We start from the raw sequence: 26,143 nt of genomic DNA, 5'->3' as shown, positions 1-26,143 counted from the left end.
ACTTATATGTGTCAGTATTGCATTGTGGTTTGGATTTGCATTTTTTGCATGATTAGTGATGCTGAGGGCCTTATCCTGTGCTTACTGGTCATTTGTATATCTTCTGTTGAGGAATGTGTATTTTAAAAGCTTTGCTTATATTTAAATTTGATTATTTTGTTGTTGTTGCTGAGGTCTTTATATAGCCTGGATATTAATTATTTATCAGATATATAATGTGTGGATATTTTCTCCGCCTCTGTGAATTGTATTTTCAATCTATTGATTGTATCCTCAGATACTTAAAAGTTTTTAACTTTGAAGTTCTTTTTATGTATTTTTGTTGTTTGTCATTGTCTGTGCTTTCAGTCATATCCAAGAAATTATTGCCAGATTTTATGTTTTGAAATTTTTCCCTAAATTTTCTTCTAAGGGTTTTATAGTTTTAGCTCTTACAATTAGATATTTAGTCCATTTTGAATAAAGTTTTTTGTATGGTGTAAAGTAAGGGTCCAACTTCATTCTTTTCCATGTAAATATCTATTTTTTTCTAACACCATTTAAAAAATACTGTCCTTTCCCCATTGAATAGTGTTGACTCCCTTGCTGAAAATCATGACCATATTTTTTGGTTCTTTATTCGTGTTGCATTGGGTTTTATGTCTGTCTCTATGCTGGTATGATATGGTTTTGGGTACTAAAGCATTGCAGTAAGTTTGAAACCAGGAGGTCTTAGTCCTCTAACTGTTCATTTTAAAGATTGACTTGGCTACTTGGGTTTTTTTGAGATTTCATCTGTATTTTAGAATAGGTTTTTCTATTTTTGCAAATATTGGGATTTTATTGAATCCGTAGATGACTATAGATAACAATGGCATCTTGACAAGGTTTTGTCTTCCAGTCCATAAACACACGATGTCTTTTCATTTATTTGTGTCATCTTTAATATCTTTCTGCAATGTTTATAGTTTTTGCTGTACAGGTTTTTCATTTCCTTGGTCAAGTTGGTTTCTAAGTATTTTATTCTTTTGATGCTGTCATAAATGATACAGTTGTCTTGATTTCTTCTTCAGATAGTTTATAGAAATACAACTAATTTTTGTATATTGATTTTGTATCCTGCAGCTTTGCTGAATTTTATTTATTGCATCTGACAGTTTATTTCACAGAAACTGTAAGTTTTTTTTTTTTTTTTTTGAGATAGAGTCTTGCCCTGTTACCCAGGCTGGAGAGCAATGGTGTGATCTCGGCTTACTGTAACCTCCACTTCCCGGGTTCAAATGATTCTCTTGCCTCAGCCTCCCACGTAGCTAGGATTACAGGTGCCTGCCACCATGCACAGCTATTTTTTGTATTTTCAGTAGAGACGGGGTTTCATCGTGTTGGCCAGGCTGGTCTCAAACTCCTGACCTCATGATCCGCCCGCCTCGGCCTCCCAAAGTGCTGGGGTTACTGGCGTGAGCCACCACACCCGGCCAAGATTTTTAATATATAAGATTATGTCATCTGCAAACAGATAATTTTACTTTTTTAAAAATTGGAATATCTTTTATTCTTTTACTTGCCTTATCTTTATAACTAACTAGAACCTTCAGTACTATGTTAAATAGAAGTGGTAAAAGCAGGCATCCTAGTTTTAGCTCTTAGGGTAAAAGCTTTTAGTCTTTTGCCATAATGTTAGCTGTCTTGTTTTTTTTTTTTTTTAAATATAACATATTATGTTAAGGTGTTTTCTTTCTTTTTATAGTTTATTAAGTATCTTTTATCATGAATGTGGGTTAAATTTTGACAAGTGCTTTTTCTTCTTTAAGATGATCACAGGTTTTTTTCTTCTTTATGTTAATGTGGTATTACACTGATTTTCATGTGTTGGAGTGTACTTTTATTTCAGGAGTCAATTATACTCATTCATGGTGTATAATCCTTTTAATGTACTGCCAAATTTGAATTGCTGGTATCTTGTTGAGGATTTTTGCATCAGCATTTGTAAGGGATGTTTGTTTGTAGTTTTCTTATGGTGTCTTTGTCTGGCTTGGTGTCAGAGTACAGGCTACATAGAATAAGTTAGAAAATGTTACCCCCTCTTCAACATTTTGAAGGCGTTTGAGGAAAACTGGTGTTAATTCTGCTTTAAACATCGGGAAGAATTCAACAGTGAAGCCATCTGGTTCAGGGCTTTTCTTAGTTGCTGGGTTTTTGATTACTGATGCAATCTTCTTGCTGACTCTCCTTGCTCAATAGGTTTATTCAGCTTTTCTGATTCAGTCTTAGTAGGTGTTTTGTTTCTAGGAATCTGTTCATTTTTATTTAGGTTATTCATTTTTTTGGTGTACAGTTCCTTATGGTACTGTCTGACATCCCCTTTTTAACTCTGTAAATTTAGTAGTAATGTAGCCATTTTATTTTCAAGTTAGTAGTTTGAGTATCCTCCTTTTTTGTCAATCTAGTTAAAGGTTTGTCAGTTATGTTGATCTTTTTCAGAGAACAAATTCGGTTTTGGTTTTTTTTTCATACTGTTTTTCTATTCTCTTATTTCACTTATTTACACTGCTATCTTTATCATTTTTTTCTTGTGCTAGCTTTTAGTTGTTTTCTCTTTTCCCCTCTGTTTTTAGTTCCTTAGGTGTAAAGTTAAGTTATTGATTTGATAGCTCATTTTTTAATCATTTATAGCTATAAAGTTTTCTTATAGTACTGCTTTTGATGTATCGCTTAACTTTTGGTACTTCATATTTTTAATTTGTCTCTAGATATTTTCTATTTTCTCTTGTGATTTCTTTGATCCATCCTTGAGTGTTTAATACTTGTATTTTTAGACCTAAAATGTGTAGCCTACAGAATTTTCCTGATTTGTTACCATTTCATTCGTTGTAATTTTTTATTTCAGAATTAAATGTGTATATCAACATTTGTTATGTTCTCATAAACTTTGTAATACATGGAGATTCCTGGTCCACATACGTAAGCCTCTATATAAATATTATTTTGAAGCATTTAACCTTTTAATATTCCAAATGTCTAAATGAAATTGAGATTTGGGTTTTTGAGATGAAATCGTGGTAGGTGACTGAGAAATGCTTAAAAATTAGCCAAAACTTAAGTTAAATTTTACCTTCAAAATTCAACCTGAATGAGTCGCCCTGTGTTGCTGGTAATAAAAAATAAGTCTTTAATGTTATAAAAGCAAACTTCAGAGAATGTTCCCCCCACCCCGTAGTTGACATCTCAATTAAATGCTGTACAAAATTTTTATGGCCTTCTGCACTTTTTACTTTAGAATTCCAACTTTTTCTAGTTAAAATTTTTCTAAACAGAATCCTGTGTATTTGAAAGACAAATGAGTTTTTAGTTGAAATGCTTAAGCAGCTTTGAAGAAGTTAAAGCTCTTGTGCTTATTTTTGCTTTAAATAGTTTCTTTAATATAATGACATTTCAAGAGTTGATTCAATGTTAAGTTCCTCTAAACTTTGGTTAAGAAGCAGAAAGCATTACATGAGATTCTTGACATATGCTTTCAAGGAATCTCTTTTAAAAGTGTTAAAGGTGGAACTATTTAATTTAACATAAAATTGAATCTTTATGTGTTTGCATAATTTGAAAACTTATGTCTCATAGCTTTTCAAATGCCCAAGTATGGTACATATTTTCCCTTAGTAATATGTGGGTAATAATTGTAGTTACCATGGGCTAACTACATGCCACACGTCATGCTAAATTTTTTATGCATATTTATCTTCTAATCTTCAGAATTGTCTAATAAGTTTGGCAGTTTTATTGTCTTCATTTTCATAACCATTCTTGATTCATTCTATAGTCTCATCATTTTTCTGTTCTTGATTCTTTATGTATGTTTATGTTTGTTCATGTGCTTTTATTTCTAATAATGTAATAAACATTTAGAAATTAGAAAACTGAGATTTTACAGTGGAATAAATTGTCCATGGGACACTCGTCTATAAGACGCGGAGCCAGGATTAAAACTGGCGTCTGTCTGATTCTAAAACCTGCGATGGTAACTACTATAATTGCAGAAAAACTTCCCTGATCATTCTACGCGAATTAACTTATCTGTCTGTTTCTCCTCTCACTCTTCTTTATGTTTTTTTCTTAGTACTCATTACTACCTGGTGTGTGTGTAGTTTTTTTTATAGAGATGAGGTCTTGCTGTGATAATCATAATGTATATTTTTAATTTGCTGTCTCTCTTGCTCTTTTGTTCACTGTTCTCCTAAAACAATTCCAGGCATTTGTATGTGGTTTGTAGGTATTGGTTGATACTTAAATGAATGAATGTAATCAGTGTATTCTGTACGCTATCAGGGCATATATTATTAAAGATGTGATAAATTTCATGTTTTCCTCTCTTTATATTGTTATTCCTATATTGCAGCAGTCCCCAATCTTCTCAGCATCAGGGACTGGTTTCATGGAAGACAACTTTTCCATGGACTGGGCAGGGGGATGGTTTCAAGATGATTCAAGTACATTACATTTATTGCATACTTTATTATTATTGTATTGTAATATATAATGAAATAATTATACAACTCACTATAATGTAGAATCAGTCGGAGCCCTGAGCTTGTTTTCCTGCAAGTAGACAGTTCCATCAGGGGGTAATGGGAGACAGTGACACCCAAAATGTGGTGTTTATGTCCAGTCTACTCCCTAATCTTGTTTTGGTTGCTGTCACTGCAAAAAACCCTGTTTCACAAAGACAGGACGTTGGAAATGGAAGCAGGTGTTTCAGTGATACTATTGACAAGGAAATGTCAGTGCTCCTGTGGAGAACAGAAATGGCTTCACTGTCCTTAAGTTTTACATAACATTTGCTATTATTGGTCCTTCTCTGTGTTCTTTTTTTTTTCCTCCTGATGTCTCTTCTCTCTTCGTCCTCCTCTTAAATGGTACATATAATCCTGTTCTTTTATTTCTAAATTTTTAAATGCTTTTCAATGCCTGCAGGTCTTTACTGATACCTCTACAATCATTTAACTCCAGTTCTATTTCAGTGGCTTAGCTGCCCATCTGGTATTTCCATTGGTTATTATACTTATCACAAAGTTCATAAATCTGAAATTCAGTGCTATAGATAATTTTCTTGCAGTAGTTTAAAAATATGTTCAAAAATTATTTGAAACCTCAAACAGTATGAGGGATCTTCACAAAGTACATGGGAAATGCATATTTTTGCATGGATTTCAAAAATATTTTGCACTTGTACTAACTTGTTCTGAACAGGATCTAATTTGAGGAATTATAATAAGAAAACTAAAACACCAATTTGAAAAGAGGTCCTATTAGAAGAACATGAATTCTGCTAAAATTAAAGCTAGAATAAACATCAAATTTATGGCGATTTGGGGTGAAAGAATAGTAAAATCACTTATTCTTTGTGACGAGTTTATGAGGATAATGCCCCCCAACATTTGCAAGTTTACAAATGAATAACTCATCTGAAGAAGGGATAATAAGACATTGAAGATAAAGCCTGCAGTGGCAGACAATTCACATTAATTCACCAGAAAAAAAAAATTAATCTTGTTCATGCCCTGCTTTAGGAATGACAACAGCATAAACAGCCAACACCATTGCCATCTCAATTGGTTAAATTTGCACAATTTTGAAAAATTTTGCACTCAATAGAGTTGAAAACTCTTGTTCCCAGATCAGCTGCAGACAAGAGCAGAGCTTTCAACTGAAATTTTACATAAGTGGAATCAAGATCCTGAAGCATTTCTTCAAATAATTTTAAGAGGAGGTCAAACACAGCTGTTCCAGTGAAATCTTCAAGATAAAACACAGTCGAAGCAATGGCTACCAAGAGGTGAAAGTGGTCCAGTCACAGCAAAAAGTGACTGGTCTAGAACAAAGCTCACAGCAACAGTGTCTTAGGATGCTCAAGGCATTTTGCTTGTTGACTTTCTAGAGGGCCAAAAACAAAAACCCAATAACATATGCTATTATGAGAGTATTTTGAGAAAGTTAGCCAAAGCTTTAGAAGAAAAACTTCCAGGAAACTTCACCAGAGAATTCTTCTCCACCACAACAATGTTCCTCATTTCTCTCATCAAAAAAAAAAAGACAATTTTGGCCGGGCGCGGTGGCTTGTGCCTGTAATCCCAGCACTTTGGGAGGCTGAGGCGGGTGGATCGTGAGGTCAGGAGATTGAGACCATCCTGGCTAACATGGTGAAACCCCGTCTTGACTAAAACTACAAAAAATTAGCTGGGTGTGGTGGCAGGTGCCTGTAGTCCCAGCTACTTGGGAGACTGAGGCAGGAGAATCGCTTGAACGAGGGAGGAGGTGGAGGTTGCAGTGAGCTGAGATGGCGCCACTGCACTCCAGCCTGGCAGAGTGAGATTCTGTCTCAAAAAAAAAAAAAAAAAAAAAAAAAAAAAGACAGTTTTGCCAGAGTTTCAATGGGAAATTATTAGGCATCCACCTTTTAGCCCTGATTTGGCTGCCACTAACTTCTTCTTTTTCTTTCCTGATTTTTAAAAAACTTGAAAGGGCACCCATTTTTCTTCAGCTAATAATGTAAAAAAGACTGTCTTGACATGGTTAAATTCCCAGGACCTTAGTTTTTGTGGGGTCGGTATTATTGCTTATAAAAGTGTCTTGAACTTGATGAAGCTTATGTTGAGAAATAAAGTTTCTATATTTTTGTGTTTTATTTTCATATTTCACAAACTTACTGAAGTCCTTTCATAGACCCTAATTCTCTTCTTCTTGAAGGCATATCCAGCTTAATCATCCTTTCTGGTGAATAGAATGTGTTGGAAATGACCATGTATGACTTCTGAGTCTCGGTCATAAAAGATTTTGCCACTTCTGCTTTGTTTTTTCCTAAACCACTCATTCTGGAAGAAACCAGCAACTATTTGGTGAGAACAGTCAACACGGGCATATTCATAGTGCACTACAACCTTCAACCCCTGGGCTCAAGTGACCCTCCAGCCTCAGCCTCCTGAGTAGCTGGGACTACAGGCGCATGCCACCACGTTTGGCTCCATGCTTCTTAACTTAGATCCATTCTACCAGTGCTTCTGGTATCCTAACATTTGCTGGATCACACGTAAGTGGCCTATGAGGATTCACATTCTTGGTTTTCCTGAGCCTTATTTGAGTTGGACAGAAGCAAGAGGGAAGGGGACAAAAGACAGCAAAGAGGCCAGAGAGTCTCTTTCTCTCTGCACATGTCCCTAGTCCCCCTATACCCCACTTTCATAGGAAAGAAAGGGGAGCAGGGCATGAAAAGGGGAAAAAGCGACCAGGATGGGGAATAAGGCAGTGTTTATGGAGGTTGCTCTGCAGTGACCATCAGCCTCCTGAGGGGAGGAGGACAGGAGCTGTCACCACATTTCAAGCACTTGGATTGTAGATTTCAGGTGACGGATGACACCAGGGATTCTGTCAGTGATAGGGCCCTGAAGGTTGGGAGAAGGCCTGTCCACAGCCCTTGCTACAGGAGCTGAGACTAACAACATGCCTTTATGTATGTTTGTGAAAATGATGTTCAAAACCCAATCTGTCTCCCAGTGAAGATCATACTTTTAGCCAATCAATTGGAGGCCAACGTGAAGTGAGTAGCAATTATTTGGAAATAAATTATCTGCTGGAAAAGAGAGTAGTAAAGCTGATCACAGAATGTGTGACTATCCGTTTGTGGATGTCACCAAGACACTATTTATGAATAATTGTAAAGGTCTTGGCAGGCTGAGGCGGGAGGATAACTTGAGGCCAGAAGCTTAGGACTGTGGTGAGCTATGATTGCTCCACCGCACTCCAGCCTGGGTGACAGAGTGAGACCCCATCTCGAAAAAACATTAAAGAATAATCATGAAGGAAATTTAAGACTATTGCCATGCCGTCACGGTGACTCTAGTGTGTGGTCTAAGGGAGGCCTGGTTGCACCACACAAGCAACACTGTGTCCTAAGACCTTTCAGGTGCACGGCTGAGGCTGGACAAAGTCAAGTCTCTAATGAATCTCCTATGATGCCTTTGTTTCAGGTGAAGAAAGAGAGGTTCTGAGAGATTAATATACCCAAGGTCACACAGCTAACAAGTGGCAGAACTAATACTCAGATCTGTATTTCTCTAATACCCTAGTTCTAGAATAGCTTTCACTATAATGGGCACTTTTTTATTTTTTTATTTATTTTTTTATTGTTTATTTTTTGAGATGGAGTCTCACGCTGTCACCCAGGCTGGAGTGCAGTGGCACAATCTCAGCTCACTGCAAACTCCGTCTCCTGGGTTCACGCCATTCTCCTGCCTCAGCCTCCCGAGTAGCTGGGACTACAGGCGCCCACCAGCACGCCTGGCTAATTTTTTGGATTTTTAGTAGAGACGGGGTTTCACCATGTTAGCCAGGATGGTCTCGATCTCCTGACCTCGTGATCTGCCAGCCTTGGCCTCCCAAAGTGCTGGGATTACAGGCATGAGCCACCGCAATGGGCATATTTATTTATTAATTTATTTCACAATATTTATTGAGCTTTGGGCAAGCAGGGTTAAGACAGTGCTGCTTTCTAAGACCCCCCAGTCTGCTGGGGCCCTAAAGCACAGCACTCGTGATGTTGTAGTGAGCCAGGTGGTAAAGGTTAGGACTGCGAACTCCAGACCCAGCAGGAAGAATGTGAAAGGCAGTCAAGGCAGAGGAGAGTATGTCTGGGACAAGTTCTAAAGACAGGTAGGCATCAGCTGGCAGCCACAGTGAAAGGGGACTTCAGCTGAGGAAACAGCATGGAAATTTATGAAAGGGAGAAAGATCCAGGGAAGAACAAGTAGCTATAGAGGCCAGGGGTGTGTGCAGTATGGGAGGCTTCTGGAGAAGGGACAGGATGAGTGGGAGAGGAGCTGAGACTGGATCTGAACTCCTGATGTGTCAGGCTAAGGAAATGAGAATTTATCCTGCCAAAAATTGGGGCAGCAAAATTTGTTTAGAGCTGTCAGTCTGTGGTCAAATGAGTATGTTGGGAAGAGCTCTTGAGTTGTCTTGGATGCAGGCAATATCGGAGGCAAGAAGATTGTTTCAGAAACCAGAAGAAAAGATAGGCATGAGAGGTGCTACACAAAAGCACTGGGGGTGTACAGGATGAATATATTTGGAAATAATTTAGAGGGAGCAGTAAAAATTACTTGTTGCCTAATGGGTGATGGGGAGACAATGGTAACTCACAGGTTTCTGGTGTGGGTGATTAGCGGGTTGGAAGGGTGGTCCCACCATTGTGAAAGTAGGAACAAAGTAGTGGATGGAAGAGGTAGTTAAGGGGGGGTCGAACTAATTTACACTCCCACCAACAACCAGAAAAGCTGTTCCTATTCTCCACATCCTCGTCAGCCTCTGTAGTCTCCTGTTTTTAATGATCGCCATTCTAACTGGCGTGAGATGGTATCCCACTGTGGTTTTGATTTGCATTTCTCTAATGACCAGTGATGGTCCTGGCACATTTTCAATCTTTATACTCAACCCAGGCCTAGGGGTTTACACCACGGGATTTAGAGAGGATATTATGGGAAAGAAGAAACAACATGTTCCGTACTCACTTTTCAGAGGAGACCTTGCTTTAGGTCAACACTCTGAAGCAACATCCTTTTTTACTTTAGAAATGGAGTCTCACTATTGTTGCCTGGGCTGGAGGGCAGTGTCATCACAGGCATATTCATAGTGCACTACAACCTTCAAATCCTGTGCTCAAGTGACCCTCCAGCCTCAGCGTCCTGAGTAGCTGGGACGACAGGTGCATGCCACCGCGTTTGCCTACGTCCTTCTTAATTTAGCGGTTACAAAGGGGGGATGGAGGAGGAGGATTCTCTCTACACACCTTGATTTGAACTGCCTCAAGTTCAGAAAAATAGCCTCGCTCAACTCTATAACCAAAGTCCTACCTGGAAAAAGGCAGTGGAAATAAAAGAGAAGCCCAATGAGCAAGACCTTGTAAGCATATTTATGCCACCATTCAAGAGCAGGAAACAACTCCAGCCAGTCAGTAGGGTGCTTGGATTCCTTGGCAGGCATGTTCCTATGTCCGCATGACTCCCTTGACTTGGATTTCCACACTTACCAAGCAAGCTTATGATTCTGCCAGAATTTCCAGGTAGCCTTCCCTATGAAGAGAGAATACACAGATGGGCTGAGGTCGGAAGTCGAATTTCTCATTGTAAATGAGTTGGTAGTTTAGCTTATACATTAATAACTTGAGTTTGGTTATTCTGGGTGAATCTTCCTTAAGCCCAATCACTGCAAGGTGTCCCGAAAAATGGGATCCAAACCTTGGTGTCAACCCAGATATGGCAGCCAGCTGGTCTTTCTAGTCCCTAAATTCAACTGATTTCAACAACATCCACTGAAGCTAAGCCAGGAGAACCAGGAAACTCTGCAGGCATCATATGCTGGGGTAGAAACTGCCTGTGTCTCCTCAGGAGGTTTCATCTGGAAGAGTGTGTGCAGTGGCACAGCTTTGTGGTTTCAAACCTCAGCTGATCAGGAATCTGTAAAATCCTGCAAGGATTGGTCCTAGTGCACATAAATGGGTTAGCCAAAACCACATCATGGCTGAAAGGGCAGCTTCATGTGTGGACAATTCATATGTAAAGGCATGTCCTTTCCATTTGCACATCAGAAAATGGCTGTGAGAGCAACACGTTAACTTCATTCATTCATTCATTAACTGTTGATGATGTGCCTAGTACGAGCCCCCCATTGTGTTCAGTGATGGGGACACAGCAAGCTATGACTGTCTCTGTCTCTGTGGGGCCTCTCCCCATGGAGACACCACCCCCTACTCAGGATGGAAGGGAAGTCAAGGAGGGTGATGTTGTGAGATGGTTACTGATTCCTCTAAAGACTCTTAATCAGGATCTATAGTTTTTCCAGAAAGGGATTTTTCCGTGTAAGTTCTAGAAACCAAATGCTGACACTCAAGATTTACCTTCTGGAACCAAGAAACATCTCACTGCTCTGTATATTCGTTTTCAAAAATGTCAACTCAAGTTCATGTTTTCTAAGTGCAGTCATGTCCGTGTAAGTGCCACTGTAAAACTTCACAGCTTGGCTACGTTATCAGGCAGGAGAAGGGATAACTGCTGGGGTAAAAATAATATTCCAAACCTGCTGTCTATATTGGAGGCTGATTTTTTGACTTAGGACTTTTTATTGTTGACTCTTACAAAAGAATAAAAAGAGTGGCCCAGGTATGGTCAGTGTTTTTATTTAAAAACAAGCATATTTCTAAAGTCTATATAGCAAGAGAAAATAAATAAATGAATAAATAAAAATAAGTACAGCTTGGTTGAAAGCTAGCTTATAACTAAATGAAAAACATGTGGCCTGAGATTTGGCTCAGTCATCCCTACATCCATTTGTTTCACACCTTCTGCAGCTTGGATGGTCCTCACCCATTTTCTTTTCCAAAACACTCATATTTCATTTCTTGCATCTTAGTCACCCATGTATTCTTTACAATTCTGAGGTGCTAAAAAATGTTTTCAGGCCAAGCACGGTGGCTCATGCCTATAATCCCAGCACTTTGGGAGGCAGAGGTCGGGGGGGATCACTAGAGGTCAGGAGTTCAAAATGAGCCTGGCCAATATGGTGAAACCCTGTCTCTACTAAAAATACAAAAATTAGCTGAGAGTGGTGGCGGGCATCTGTAATCCCAGCTACTCATCTATTGTTTCCTGACTTTTTAATAATTGCCATTCTGACTGGTGTGAGATGATATCACATTGTGGTTTTGATTTGCATTTCTCTAATGACCAGTGATGATGAGCTTTTTTTCATATGCTTGTTGGCCACATGAATCTCTTCTTTTGAGAAGTGTTGGTTCATGTCCTTTGCCTACTTTTTAATGTTGGTGATTTTTTTTTCTTGTAAATTTAAGTTCCTTAAAGATGCTAGATATTAGACCTTTGTCAGATGCCGAGTTTGTAAACATTTTCTTCCATTTTGTAGGTTGTGTGTTCACTCTGATGATAGTTTCTTTTGCTGTGCAGATGTTTTTAGCTTAATTAGATCCCGTTTATCAATTTTGGGTTTTGTTGCAATTGCTTTTGGCATTTTTGTCATGAAATCCTTGTGCATGCCTATGTCCTGAATGGTATTGCCTAGATTTGTCTTCTAGGGTTTTTATAGTTTTGGGTTTTATAGTTTTATGTAAGTCTTCAATCCATCTTGAGTTAATTTTTGTACTAAATAGATTCTTTTCATTGAGTACCAACCAGTGTATTCAAAAAACGTGGGGGATAATATGATCATTTGAATGTTATAGTCCCTCAGAAGATTTGTTTGCTTCTTGTAGATGGCTAAGCCCATGTCATCTTTTATTGTTTGTCACCCAGGCTGGAGTGCAGTGGTGTGTTCATAGCTCACTGCAGCCTCAAACTCCTGGGCTCAAGCGACCCTCCTGCTCCAGCCTCCCAAGTAGCTAGAACTACAGGTGTGTGCCACCACACCTACCCAGCCGATTTTTTAATTTTTATTTTTGTAGAGATGGGGTCTCACTATGTTGACCAGGCTGGTCTCAAACTCCTGGCCTCAAGCAATGCTCCCACCTTTGCCTACCAAAGTGTGAGGATTACAAGCATGAGCTACTGCACCTGGTCTTACCCCACATCATCTTAATTCAGCAGGAGATACAGATGATTTGAAGCTTTCTGATAGGGCTTCTCTATTTCTTAGTCATCTGTACTTCTCATGTATTATCCTTCAGAGTCCCAACCCAAAGCCTTGGGTCTTATAGAGACCCATCTCCCCTAGTGGTCTGATTTCCAATATTGTATTTCCAACCCCTTGCATCTGTTGAAAGCTCTGCTTAGCATTTGTGCTTCTGGAATCAGTAGATAGCTCTAAGGAAAAGTGGCTGCATTTTTTTTTTTTTTTTTTTTTTTAGCTCGAGATGGAGTCTTGCTCTGTCGCCCAGGCTGGAGTGCAATGGTGCGATCTCAGCTCACTGCAACCTCTGCTTCCTGGGTTCAAGCAATTCTCCTGCCTCAGACTCCCGAGTAGCTGGGATTACAGGCATGTGCCACAACGCCTGACTCAATTTTTTTGTATTTTTAGTAGAGATGGGGTTTCACCATGTTGGCAAGGCTCATCTTGAACTCCTGACTCCATGATCTGCCCTCCTCAGCCTCCCAAAGTGCTGGGATTACAGGCATGAGCCATTGTGCCAGGCCCTTGGCTGCAAATTTTTGACTCACTTCTCAACCTCTCAATGCACATCTCTCTGATCTTGACCATGCAATTTTCCTCCCTACCTTGGTGTATCTCTGATGCATTCAAACAAATGTAGGGTTAAAACGTTCACCCAGCTTTCCTAGTTGTTTTCAGCAAATGGATTGATTGACATTACCTACTTCATCATTGTAGGAAGGGAAATATTAGTTAAATTTTTAACACAGCATTCCACTTTTTTTTTCTTTCCTTTTTCCCTAAACTCTGAGGTCCCTGAGAGGAGGGGCTGTCTTATACATCTTGATGTGCCCAGGACTCAGCACAGAACTTGAAATACAATATATGATTATTAAATATTTGTTAAATCAGTGCATTCTTTTTCTTTTCTTTTCTTTCTCTCTTTTTTTTTTTTTTTTTTTTTTTTTTTGAGACAGAGTCTGTCTCTGTCTCCCAGGCTGCAGTGCAATGGCATGATCTCGGCTCACTGCAACCTCCTTCTCCTGGGTTCCAGCAATTCTCTTGCCTCAGCCTCCCAAGTAGCTGGGATTTACAGGTACCCTCCACCATGCCTGGCTAATTTTTTTATATTTTTAATAGAGTCAGGGTTTCGCCATGTTGGCCAGGCTGGTCTCAAACTCCTGACCTCTGGTGATCCACCTGCCTAGACCTCCCAAAGTGCTGGGATTACAGGTGTGAGCCAGTACACCCAGCCTCTCCTTGGGATTTCTGGTAAATAATGTAATTTTTTTTCACCCTTTCCAGAAACTGAAAACTGTCACTTGAGCATGGTAGTATGCCAAGGGCAGGGCAATGAGAGTTGTCCTCTCTGTGTGTAGTCAATTGGTTAATACACAGACCAACAAAAATTTTTTCCCTGAGGGGTATTTTATCACTGACATTGTTTAGAACTGCTGGTAGATGGTAATAGTAAGAAGTGGATGACTTTTAGTGATTTTACTGTTTTTAAAATTCTCACCATAAAATGTGCTCCTATTGCCTGCAGTCTAGGATGGACTGCTCCCACTACCTAACCCTTGATACACACAGCTCATGACAATGGAGGCAAGTGAGATGGTTCTGGGGGACAACCTAGCTGGGTTCATAAAGAAGTGTGTGCCCCTGTAGTGAGTGGGCCAACTGGTTTTGACACATTGCATTATTCCTGACTGTCCCATCCCCTACTGGGTCTCTGGGGAAACATTTATCTGCACTAAATTGCTTTAAACCACACTTCTACTGATGAGATTGGTCAGGACACGGTGGCAGGCAAATGCTAGAATATTATTTACTCAAACTGCATAGTCATGTTCGGGTTTGCTTTTCATACTAGATGCCCCTTGAGGACAGGGGCAGGTCTCATTCATTATTGTCTGTTCCAAAGCAACAACTCCAGGATTGCACAGAATTGGAGTTCAATCAATGTTACATTGAATGGTTCTCCCCTGTATGTCATTTCACACATAAAACAAACACAATATTATTTGTTATATGTTTGATTCTTAAAACCAGCATGCATGAAAGTGAAAGATAAGTTTTTTAGAGAATATATGACATCTTGTTAAAAAGCCCTTCTGCTTCCAGGGATATAATTTTAAGATAAATTGGTAATAAAGATTCATGACCAGGAAACCTACATAGTAAAGAGAAATACCATACATCAAAAGATGAGTTTATGAAAGTCAAAGGCAAACTGAGGTTCCTTATGTAGAAAGACTTTCAATAAACCTACAAAGCTCAGTTGAGAACACTCCTCTTTGGTTATGCTCTTATTTATCTGTTATTTTAGAGGTTGATAGGCACTGAAGCCCACCTATCTAGATACCTGGAACCCAGGGCCACCTTAAAGAAAGTTATCTGAACTTACATTGGTGACTATTTTCGTACTTGCTTAAGCATTAAGTCAGCTGGTTGACATCTCAGTAAATTTTCAGAACTTGGCATTTTTTTTTTAATGCTGCTAACAACAAAGGTTAGGGAACTGTTACATTTTTTCATTCTTCTTCAGTGAGTCACTTTGATCTTATAATTCTTATATTCCTAATCATTCTTAAACATTTCTTATTTTTTGTCCTCATGAATTTGTCTTTACTCTAAATGAGAAGCTCATTGATAAGTTTGTGTTTTTGAAATTAACTCTGTTAGTCATCAATACTATACACTAAATATGTTGGTTTCTCCACCATTCCAGAAATGCTGGTGGGACTGTATTTCTTAACATCAGGCTAGGTAAAATGATGTGACTAGCTCTGGCCATTGTGTTGTAAACAGAAGTGACATGTATTCCTTCCTGGTCAGAGAATTTAATAGTTCATGTAAGACCCTCCAGCAATCTCTTTTCCCTCTGGCATGGTGACCAGCAACATTTGCTCTATCAACCTGGGTCTTTAAATGGCCAAGATGAGCTGAGCACCCCTGCTGACCCATGATGAATATGTAGTGTGAACAACAACAACAAAATCCTTTGTAGTTTTAAACCACTAAGATTTGGGGATTATTTATTACTATTTGTGTCAGAATTCTACCATAGAAATAGAACCAGTGTGTACACACACACACACACACACACACACACACATACACACAGAAATTGATTTATTGAAAGGAATTTGCTTACGTCATTGTGGGGGTTGCTAGGCAAGTCCAAAATCCATTGGCAGCTCACCAGGAAGGGTAAGCTGGAACTCAGGCAGGAGCTGATGCTGTAGTCCACAAGTGTAATTTCTTCTTCAGGGAAGCCTCAGTTCTGCTCTTAAGACCTTTTGAGGCCCACTTAAGATTATCGAGGAAAATCTTTCTTAGTGAAAAAATCTGATTATAGACTTTAATGACATCCACAGAAAGCCTTCAGAGCAACACCTGGCTTAGTTCGTGTGTTATTGAGTAACGGGGAACAGTAGCCTAGTCAATTTGACACACACAATTGGCCATCACACTATGGCATAACATAACTAGGCTCCCCAAATTGCATGATCATAGGAACAGTTCAGCAATATATCACTGTCTGCAGACCTTAGACTCCTTAAATGTCCTAGCTCTTGCATCCTTTTTATATAAATAACTACAAACTAACTGGCTGAGTGACAAACTCCAAAATACAGAATTTTGTTTTCAACCCATATGCTAAATGGTAGCTTATGGCATTCTTTTTCAATGAGTGTCCACCATAGGCTAAATGTGAAACAAAATATCTAACACACCACCACCAAAGTAAATAAATAATCTTAAAAATCATCTAACTCTAGACCTTCTGATATTACTAATCTCTACTTAAATTGAGCTGGGAACCATGCAGGATAAATGTGTCTTGATACTACCCCCACTTCCTCCATTTCCTCCTATGACATTTCAATAGACCCACCTTCCTCCATCAGACCTCCTAGGAGTGATTTCACTTGTGTCTTCTACACATTTCTGTAAACTGCCTACTTACACCAAATATTTAGCATACTATTAGCAACTTCTGCATTTGTTAAGTCGATCATTAGACTGTGTATTTTAAAACATTATCTAAATTTATAACATATCTGTCTCTACTTAACTCTGTGTATTCTACACCTCATTTTCCTCATATAGAAAAATAGTGGGTCTGGGCTTCAAGAGTTCTAATTCCGCTCCCCAGCTCTAACAGTCTCTATGTCTATCATGTAGTCATTTCCTAACTTTCCATGCTCAATGTTTCAAACACACTTTATGAGTCTAACACGTTTGATTACTATTGATTTGATATTTAACCCTTATGGCATGGATCCACATGCTTCACCATGGAGATCTCCAACATGAGTCTCCATCCGACCCAACAAGGTATACTACAGTGTTTTCTTTTTTTTCCCCTTTTCCTTCCAAGCTACTTAAAAATGAGGATAGCTTTCACTTTATCGTGTTAGGCCCTTCCAGGTTTCAGAGAACAGACACACAGGTTACTTCAGTTAATGTGAGTTTATTTATGTCAATACATAAGAAAGGAAGAAAAAAAGCAACCCAGGATCTACAAAGTCCAGACTCATTGTTCAGGAATCAAGTCTTTCTCCAGTAAGCTAAGAGCAGAATGGTGAATCAACAAGAACTCAAATTGTCTTGACTGCAGAAGTAACTGCTGTCACTGCTCTCAGAGGCACCATTACGGTGACTGTGTCTATTCTGGCTGTGCTTCCTATTCATCATTTACTTTCTGGTATTCAAACTCCCTAAAAGAGGGCCGTGATTGGTGGGGCCAGGTACCATCAAACAAGAATACCACTGCTAGGTACACTTTCATTCCTTAGGCCGCCCTCTGGCCTGTAAATGAGTCTCTTTGGGTCGGGTACTGAACCTTGGTACAATCAGCTGTGGCCAGTGTAGAGCGCTCACATGGCAGAAAACATGGTTTTGCTCCTGCAGGAGCTGTGGAGGTAGGGTCTCTCCAAGACACCAGGAAAACTATAGATCTACCTATGAAATATGAATGAGAGATAGCTTTATCACTGGAGACAAACCAGCCTTTGTTTCTCAATGACATTTTCCTACAGAGGATTTTCAAAGTGCTTTATCAGTACCATAACTTTGCTGAAAATATGGTGTTGCCTTCTTGTTGTTACATTTTCTAGGATGTTGCCTTTAATAACTCACCCCTTTTAAAGAAGCAGCTAATCTTCACTTTTTAACTAATAAGTGAAATTGTAGATTACGCTCTGATTTGAATGTTATTGGATCATATTTTCTGAGTTGTCTTTAAAGATCTTCATCCTCCATTTATATTGGAAAGTAACATATAATTTCAACGTTTTTAATCCTGGGAATTGAGGTCATATTTCCAAGATTGGTTGTGCATTTGTGTGGGAAAACTCTAAATTAGAAACCATCTGTGTTTGTCTTGCAAGGGGCTCAGAATGTCTCATCTGTTTTTCAGAATTTTCCGCCCATGGGGAATAGGAGAGTCCATAAGGGAATTAATAATTTTTTAATGTCTGAGCCAAAAGGAATGGGTTTGAGAGCCAGATATCCACCTCATAAAAAGAGATCTATTCTCCTTACTAATTTATCTCTCATATAAAAATAAATCACAAATAATCTTCACCCTTACTATGATTTAATTGGACTCCTTGTACATGACTGTCATCACACTGTTAGCCCATTTTTTTTTAAAAAAACACAAAATTGTAGCATTCAGAAACTGCCAATAAAATCAGAATACTATTGACTATTGCAGACTCAAAGTTCACTTTTAAGCCTTTGCTAACCTCTCCAATGATAGTTTTTTTTAAAAAGTATGCCTCTCAGATTGATTCTCTTTATGAAAACAGTACCCACCTTATTACATGCTGTGCATATCCTTTCAGAGATAAGACTGCCTCAAATCCAAATTACTTTAGTAAATCAACAAAATTTTATCCTGTGTGGGTCTTGAGAAAGGAACCATATGAAGCACTCCAAATTGTTTGGCTCAAGTAGGTTTTCAGCTTCTCACCTTGAGTCTGGAGCCTCAGACCACTCGGCCATCCTGACACTCTAGGCTGTCAACTTCTATGCCCAAATGGGAAGGGAATTTACACGTTGGGGGAACTGGTTGAGATGGCTGTTAAGGTATGCTCTACACCTCAATATGGGTTTGCTGAGCAGACACTAGGTTCTCTAGTGGGGTCTCTATGATTGTTTCTTTTTCTCACTAAAAATTAATGTACTCAGAATGAACATTTATTGGAAATGATTTTTTTTTTTTTTTTTAGAGAAAGAGGTATAGTGTTTCAAAGATGCCTCCTTGTGTGAATATACAAAACAGTGGGCCCATTGGACCAGTCGCATCTACCTTCTTCATAATTTACCACAGTACAGCTTGGTTACTGATGAGGGACTGATTTCTTTCTGAGATCAGCTTGAGGAGAAAAAGAAATGCCTCATCTCACAGTATGAAAAAGCCATCTAATATTTACTTCTGAAAAAACTGAGCATCTGGTTATACGAAAAGTTTGAGAATTTTAATGATTCCCCCAAATTCAACCCTTTATCAAACCCATTTACTTAGGGATCTTAAGGTTAATAATATAGATATGTCCAGGTACAAGTTTATCCTATTTACATAAAGGAACATTAAAAATTCAAGACACCTTTTGTAACAGAATTAGAAGTTTAGTAGTTGAACATAGCAAAAGAAAATGTGTAATAGTCTATTAAATATAACTTTTTTTTTTTCAAATTGCCAAAAGAAGCGTAAATGACCAGTGAAGTTTTAGAACTCTGTAAATACAAGACTGCTAATGGGTCAAAAATAAGAAAATTTCATTTTTACATCTTCAAGAAACTTCTGAGGAATACCCATTGAGTCACTGTAAAAAGCAGCATCTTCATAATTCAGCCAAAGATGGGAATTCTCTCAAATGAGAAAGACAGGCTGCGAACTGGGGTTGATGTCAGGGCTATTCAAAAGCCTCCGTCAATTTAAGTCAATAAGGTGAAAATGGTAAGCAGCTATTTTGTTAACAACATATAAAAGGAAAATGAAAGATGCTAATCCAAATCAAATTGGAAAATTTTTTACCTTGGGCCAAATGGAAGTTATATTAATTTTGCCTTTAAAAGGTGTATAATAAAGCACACCAGTTCATTGGGAACAAGTACAGAAAGATAAAAGAATGAAACATTTGTCCACAATATATGGGGCTGTTTGTAAGGACTGAGTTTGAATAAACAATAACAAAGTATCTTTCATGATAGGAAGTGGCTGTTCTATGCAAGTAATGGCAGCGTTTTACATTCCTAAAGTTAAAAATAATGAAATGAATTTTGGACACAGAAACACATACCAGTGGTCATACGTATGGAAAAAAAAGTTAATTGTAGGATAGAATTCCTGAGACAGATAGACCCTAGATCTGATCTTATCAAGAAATTCTTATGGTCTTTTCTCCCCCCTTGGAATTTAGTTCAATAAAAGTTCCTAAAAACAAACAGAATGAATCAGAGTCACTGAGTATAGCCACAGGCTGGTGGGAAATGAGCTTCTATCAATCCCAGGTTCATCGAGGCACTTGTAACAAACCATTAACTGCATTTCAAAAAAATCTCCCATATTTTTCAAAGGGTGAGATCAACCAAAAATGTGATCAGACCCCTCTCACTAAGAACCACTCAGACATGAGACAAACAGTAGCACAGAGAGGGCCCGAATGGTGCCCAGAGTTACACAGATGCAAAGTGTATCCGCAGACCTTTTGTTTCTTTGTCTGCTTTGACTTGTTAAAGAGGCTAGTTTTCATTCTCTGTGCCACAGGACCTAGGAAGTCTGCGAAGCATCTCTTTATGGCATTCTTTTCAGTCAGTGGGGACATTTTCAGCATTCCTTGTTTCTATCAGGTTCAGGCACCTCAAGCTTGTTGTTTACAAAGCATGGATGTCACCTCACTCTTCCACTTCCTCTCCAATGGTTGGACAAGCAGTGATTCAATTATTTGATAGGCTAGTGGCCAGTGACAATGCAGTGGAGGCCCACAGTATTGATCTTTGATGGTGTGTGCAATGATTTGATTTGGGGGGGCGGATAAAGGTGATGGGGCTTGGGAAGAGAACAGGCAGCATAAAAACTGTCACTGCTCAAATGGAAGTTTTCAACTGGTAGGCCCATTGGAAGGTCATCTTGAATTCCACAGGAGAGAGAAGTGTTCTCATAGAATAAATCATTGTTTAAAATCAACACTTGAGGATAAATAAGGCACTAAGTTAGTGTTAGTGGTACTGAAATCCAAGTTATAGTCTCTAATTGTGTTTGTTTTCCTTTTTGCCTCTTGGGAAATAAATCCAGGAATGTTAATGGGGAGTAGTCACCCTGCTCCTCATAATTTCTGGCATGGACATCCACCAGAGGGTGTCAGATTAACGTGTTTTTGTTTTGCATTCTTTTCCTCCTGAAAAGTAATTCCTGGGATATTTCAGGGTGGGGGGAATGGAGGTTGATAGTTTGTTTAGCACAGAAACAAGTCTAAAAGAAAGGAAAGCCATCTCTAGAGGGATAGCTAAAGCATCCAAATGAAGGAAAGTTCTGCAGAATGAAATGTTCTCTTGGGAGACATGAACCCATTTCTGACACTCTTGGTATGGGGGTCACTTTTCTGGCTGCCACAGAAGGACAGTGTGGCCCCATGGAGTCACCACCGCTGCCCAGACTCCCCTGATTAGGGGCTTGCTGTGTCTGGTAGGCATCTGCTGCTGCTACTTGGCAGAAAAGCCTGGGATGCAGCTCCTGGTGGTAGCATTTTGCCAGGCCTCAAAAGGAAATGGCAATGATGGTCATTCCGTAATGGATGACATTCTCTTCCCGTAGCACACACAGCAGATAGTGACAGTGAAGGGGCCCCATGACACCAAGCCTATGAGTGTCCCATGGCTGTGGATGAATACTTCAGGGGACAACTTGAGAACTAACAAATTTTAGTTTGTTTTTTTTTTTTCTCCCTTTAGATGTCCTTTTTAAAACCAACTCAGGTCGCTTTTGTTTGAGTGTGAACTTGGTAGGTTTGTCTCCACTCCTATTCTGATTCCTTCTTTCCTTTCTTTCTTTCTTTATTTTTAGAGGCAGGATCTTGCTATGCTACCCAGGCTGGTCTCAAACTCCTGGCCTCAAGCAATCCTCCTGCCTTGGCCTCCCAAAGCGCTGGGATGACAGGCGTGAGCCACCGCACCCAGCCTGCTTTCTTTTTAAAATCATCACCAAAGCCACATTTACTTTATTGGGATAACTGGCAGAGTTATAACTCCCAACTCAAATATGGATTGTGTATATGGTAAATATTTAGTCTTAGGGACTGACTATTATTGATGAAGAATTTCAGTGAGAATCTCCCAATTAGTCATAAAACCATGCTACCCTTAAAAATACAGCTTCCTTCCAGCTCTCTTGATCAACTGGTTAAATATCTAGTGAAGCAATACTTGCAAATAACAAGAAGGGAAGTAATGTGATCACTCACTGGATAACCAACATAGCCATTCTATATTAAGTAAATCCATTGGATAAGATTCACAGGCTCCTCGATCACTCTTTTGGCATTTAGAAATCAAGTCTCCAGAAATGAAAAAGAATAACTGAGTGTTTCCTTGCTCTGAAAATACATGTATATTATGGTCCTGAAGAACCAGCTCTAGCACGATGTCTAGTTTTGTGTTGATGTTATTCATGCCAAAGCAGCCCAACGCAATGTTCTATTGAAATGTTGACAATCTAGATCTCCACCAGGGTTTCTGTGGGGCTGTGTTCTTTTCATCCACATTTGCAACAGGAAGCTGTGAATTTGTTTTCCTTTGTGGATTCTTGGGGAGGACCTGGTGTTGATTCTATCAAGATATGACAAAGTTTATTTCAAGAAAAAGATTATATATTATAATGCTTAGCATTTATATAGGTTCTTTTGATTTCAAAACAAGTTATAAATATTTCCTACCGTGACAACATCCTTGCGAGGTAGGTGAGTTATTACCGTCTACATTACCAAGAGAAGCCCGAGGCCAAGCAGTGAGGGGCTCCACTTTGAGTCACAGAGTCGGGAACAACATTGGAACTGGACATCCCGGCCACCTGCTGTGGGCTCTGAAGAGGCCATGCCTCTCCCTAGTGTAGCAATGGTCTCCATTAATACAGGGGTATATATTGTATAGATATAAAACAACAACACACGATTACGTTATAGAACAATAATTCAATATTTCTGTTTCTTAGTAAAATATGTTAAGCACAGTATTTAAATTGCATTTCTCTGAAAAGCATTTGGTATATTAAATAGCACAAGGTATATTAAATAGCTCTAGAAATGTTTGCTGGCATACTCTTAACAGCATAATGATTCTAAAGAAATTAAAATCCACTGACGCATAGAGATTTTTCCTTTATAATACCATAAACTGAACAAAAATGTGAAAAACTACTTTATTCCCAAAATGCAGACTTGATAGCTTGCTGGATATTAGCAGGTGGCTACATACTTTTTCTGAGCTTGAGAGAAAGGATACATATTGCTGACTGTGATTTTTTTTAAATACCAATTCGGTAGGGGAAAAAAGGATTCAGTTGAAAGGTGAAAATGAAAGACTGCTATTTCCACTTAGTATCCATTCTGAAAAATTTGTATGTTTTCAAAAGATGTTATCATAGTTAGAAGTAATGTTGAGGTGAATACAGAAAATGCTATATAATAGGAACATTTTGTGAGAAGAGAAAATGATACCAAATAAAACTTATGGTATAAGAAGAAAATGAGCAAGACAGAAAAGGATATTTTTCAAGGGTGTTGAAGGCTGGCATAAGATGTAAGCTATTCACGCTTAGCTGACTGTGTAGGTCTTGGAGACGATTTACAAGAATAAACACTTGGTTTTATCAGTCTCTTCTCCAAGGCAAAATCCTCACCTTCCTCTCTAAATCAGCAGTTCTCAGAATGGTGTTAAAGAGCCCACCTCATGCTAAGCTTCCTAACAACTGACCGGGTAGGTCAGCAGAAAAAGTTCTAAAACTAGAAAGGAGCAGGAATGAAAGTCTTAAAATTTGTATGCAAACGTAAAAACTAACTTCTATGCCAGAATGACATTCTCTGTCAGAGGTAACAAATACAAAAGTCTTAATTTTAGTGTACACGACGCTAAGATATTGTTAGATAGGTATTATGTGTTGTTCAGAGAATATTTTTTATAAGTGTGCTTTTTCCCTAAAAAAAGAGACATATTAAAGTGTTTTTTCTCTCCTCAAGTCCTTTATGTATAAATATGAAATACGGAGCTGTCCTATCAGTTTCTTCATCATGTTATACGTTCCGGGGATCCTTTCCACCTGCGTCGTCTGTGGCAGTTTTGTTGGAGAGGGGTTTGAGTTTGAACAGGCTTGAGCAGTTTGGCTGTTTGGTTGGCTGTAAGGTTTTGGCATACGGTGAATACCAGTCCCTTTCAAACACATCTTTAAGTTGCTTAATGATGCTTCTGTTGTTCCTCACATCTGCCTGGTTGATAACAAGGCCCGTGCCAGCATTCTGGGTGAAATCATTCCCTACCCAATCAAAATTTCCTGCAAACAAACAAAGAAATAATGTTGAGGAGTTAGAGTCCACTGGGAACATACCCAACATAATGAAATTCAGAGTGGATTCTATTAAAAATCATCAACATCCAGGAATAACAACGGAGAGGCTGAATTGTGTTGACAGCTCCGAAAAAAAAATCCAAGAAGCCTTACATATGGCATATTAATATTTGCATATTATTTTGGCATTTTCTTCAGCTTTGCTCCGGCGGAAACTCAAAACAAGGAATCTGCTGTTCTTTCTTGTAAATGTTATTTCTTATTGACATTCACAAGCCACACTAAATACAGCAACATTTAAAATATATAGGGATTCATTTAAAAATCCTGTGAGTAATTACTACCTTCTCAAAGAGACATCATCTAATCCATGTGAACAAATGAGGGATTCTAATTATAAAGTCCCTGAAGCTTTCACATCAAAGAAAACGCTGAAGCCAGAGGAGACTCAGTTCCTAACAAACACTCGATTGGACTAGAAATCATTTCCCAGACCCAGGATCCGGCCCCTTGGCCCCAGGAAGGTGGGGCAGGTGCTATGAGAACAGCCTCTCAAGTATGACTGCCCGTGTTACGTGGTGTATTCGTGTTTTTAGGGCTGCCATAGCAAAGTTCCACAAATTGGGTGGCTGAAACTACAGAAATGTATTGTCTCACAGTTCTGGAGACAAAATCCAGGTGTTGGGAGGGTTGATTCCTTCTGAGAACTATGAGGAGGGATCTGTTCCAGACCTTTTTCCGTGGCTTGTAGATGGACGTTTTCTATTTTCTTTTTATTTATTTATTCTTTTTGGTTCCTTTTTTAAATTTTTAAATAGAGATGGGGTCTTGCTGTGTTGCTCAGGCTGGTCTTGAACTCCTGGGTTCAAGCAATCCTCCCATCTCAGCCTCCCAATATGCTAGGATTACAGGCACGAGCCACTGTGCCCGACGTCTCTGTGACATTTTCTGTCTCTTCATATTGTCTTCCCTCTATGCATGTCTCTGTCCAAATTTCCCCCTTTTTACAAGGACATCGGTCATATTAGATTAGGGGCCACACTAATGATCTCATTTTAACTTGACGATTTCTCTAAAGATCCTGCCTCTCAATAGAGTTACATTCTGAGGTACTGGGGGTTAGGACTTCAACATATGAATTTTGGAGGGACACGATTCAGCTCATGCAAAGGAGTAAGCCTGGGATCTGCCCTAGAAGAGACTAATCATGTGTATGCCACTCCCGTGTAGTCCATCTTCAAGGTGTGGGGGAAGCAGCAGCCTTGGAGAGCTAGAGTAATGCCATTTTCAGTTCAGCTCCATCTTGAGACTAACAAGGCATGTTCCTTGCCAGTCACAACCATGGTCATAGATGTTTACAGTTGAGAAAACAGCCTAAAGATACCCCAAAGGATACAGTCCTACAGCAGTGGAAAGTCCAGATGTCCCAATACCCATAACAGTATGTGCTTTCGGGATAGCTACAGTTATGCTTCGATGTACTTACACACTAGAATGTCATTACACCAAGAATGTTTTCTTTAAATTGATAGAATAATAAATTTTGTCATGCTGTCAGCTCACTCACACACAGACACAGCTTAGCTTAGCTTTTACATAGATAAGACTCCTATATAAGAAAAACACACCACATCCCTCCACTTGCTTTCTGTGGACGCCCTACTCTGTAGCTGAGTAGCTTTATTTTTCTTTTCTTTTTTTTTTTTTTTTTTTTGAGATAGTCTTGCTCTGTCGCCCAGGCTGGAATGCGGTGGTACAATCTTGGCTCACTGCAACCTCTCCCTCCCGGGTTCAAGCAATTCTCTGCTTCAGCCTCCTGAGTAACTGGGATTACAGGAGCCCACCACAATGCCCCACTAATTTTTTGTATTTTTAGTAGAGACGGGGTTTCACCATATTGGCCAGGCTGGTCTCGAACTCCTGACCTCAAGTGATCCACCCATCTCGGCC

The 26,143-nt window shown here is 39.1% G+C and overlaps 1 protein-coding gene across 5 annotated transcripts in view; it reads right to left on the bottom strand.

Annotated features, from left to right (window-relative positions):
- Positions 1-17,082: 17,082 nt before the first annotated feature.
- PLD5 (phospholipase D family member 5) overlaps positions 17,083-26,143 on the bottom strand; it is a 444,561-nt gene continuing 435,500 nt past the window's right edge. For 3 of the 5 annotated variants that reach the window (XM_055380524.2, XM_063707281.1, XM_055380530.2), the window contains one exon: positions 17,098-24,178. In XM_055380524.2, the coding sequence (XP_055236499.1) occupies positions 23,922-24,178 (257 nt within the window). In that variant the 3' untranslated portion in view covers positions 17,098-23,921. Of the gene's footprint in view, positions 24,179-26,143 lie in introns of all 5 variants that reach the window. The other 2 variants (XM_031002678.3, XM_055380520.2) reach the window with 1 other exon arrangement.

Source organism: Gorilla gorilla, chromosome 1 (assembly GCF_029281585.2).
Source record: "Gorilla gorilla gorilla isolate KB3781 chromosome 1, NHGRI_mGorGor1-v2.1_pri, whole genome shotgun sequence".
Taxonomy (NCBI): domain Eukaryota; kingdom Metazoa; phylum Chordata; class Mammalia; order Primates; family Hominidae; genus Gorilla; species Gorilla gorilla.
Note: the sequence above shows the minus strand (reverse complement) of the source record. Positions and strands in the feature narration are given on the sequence as shown.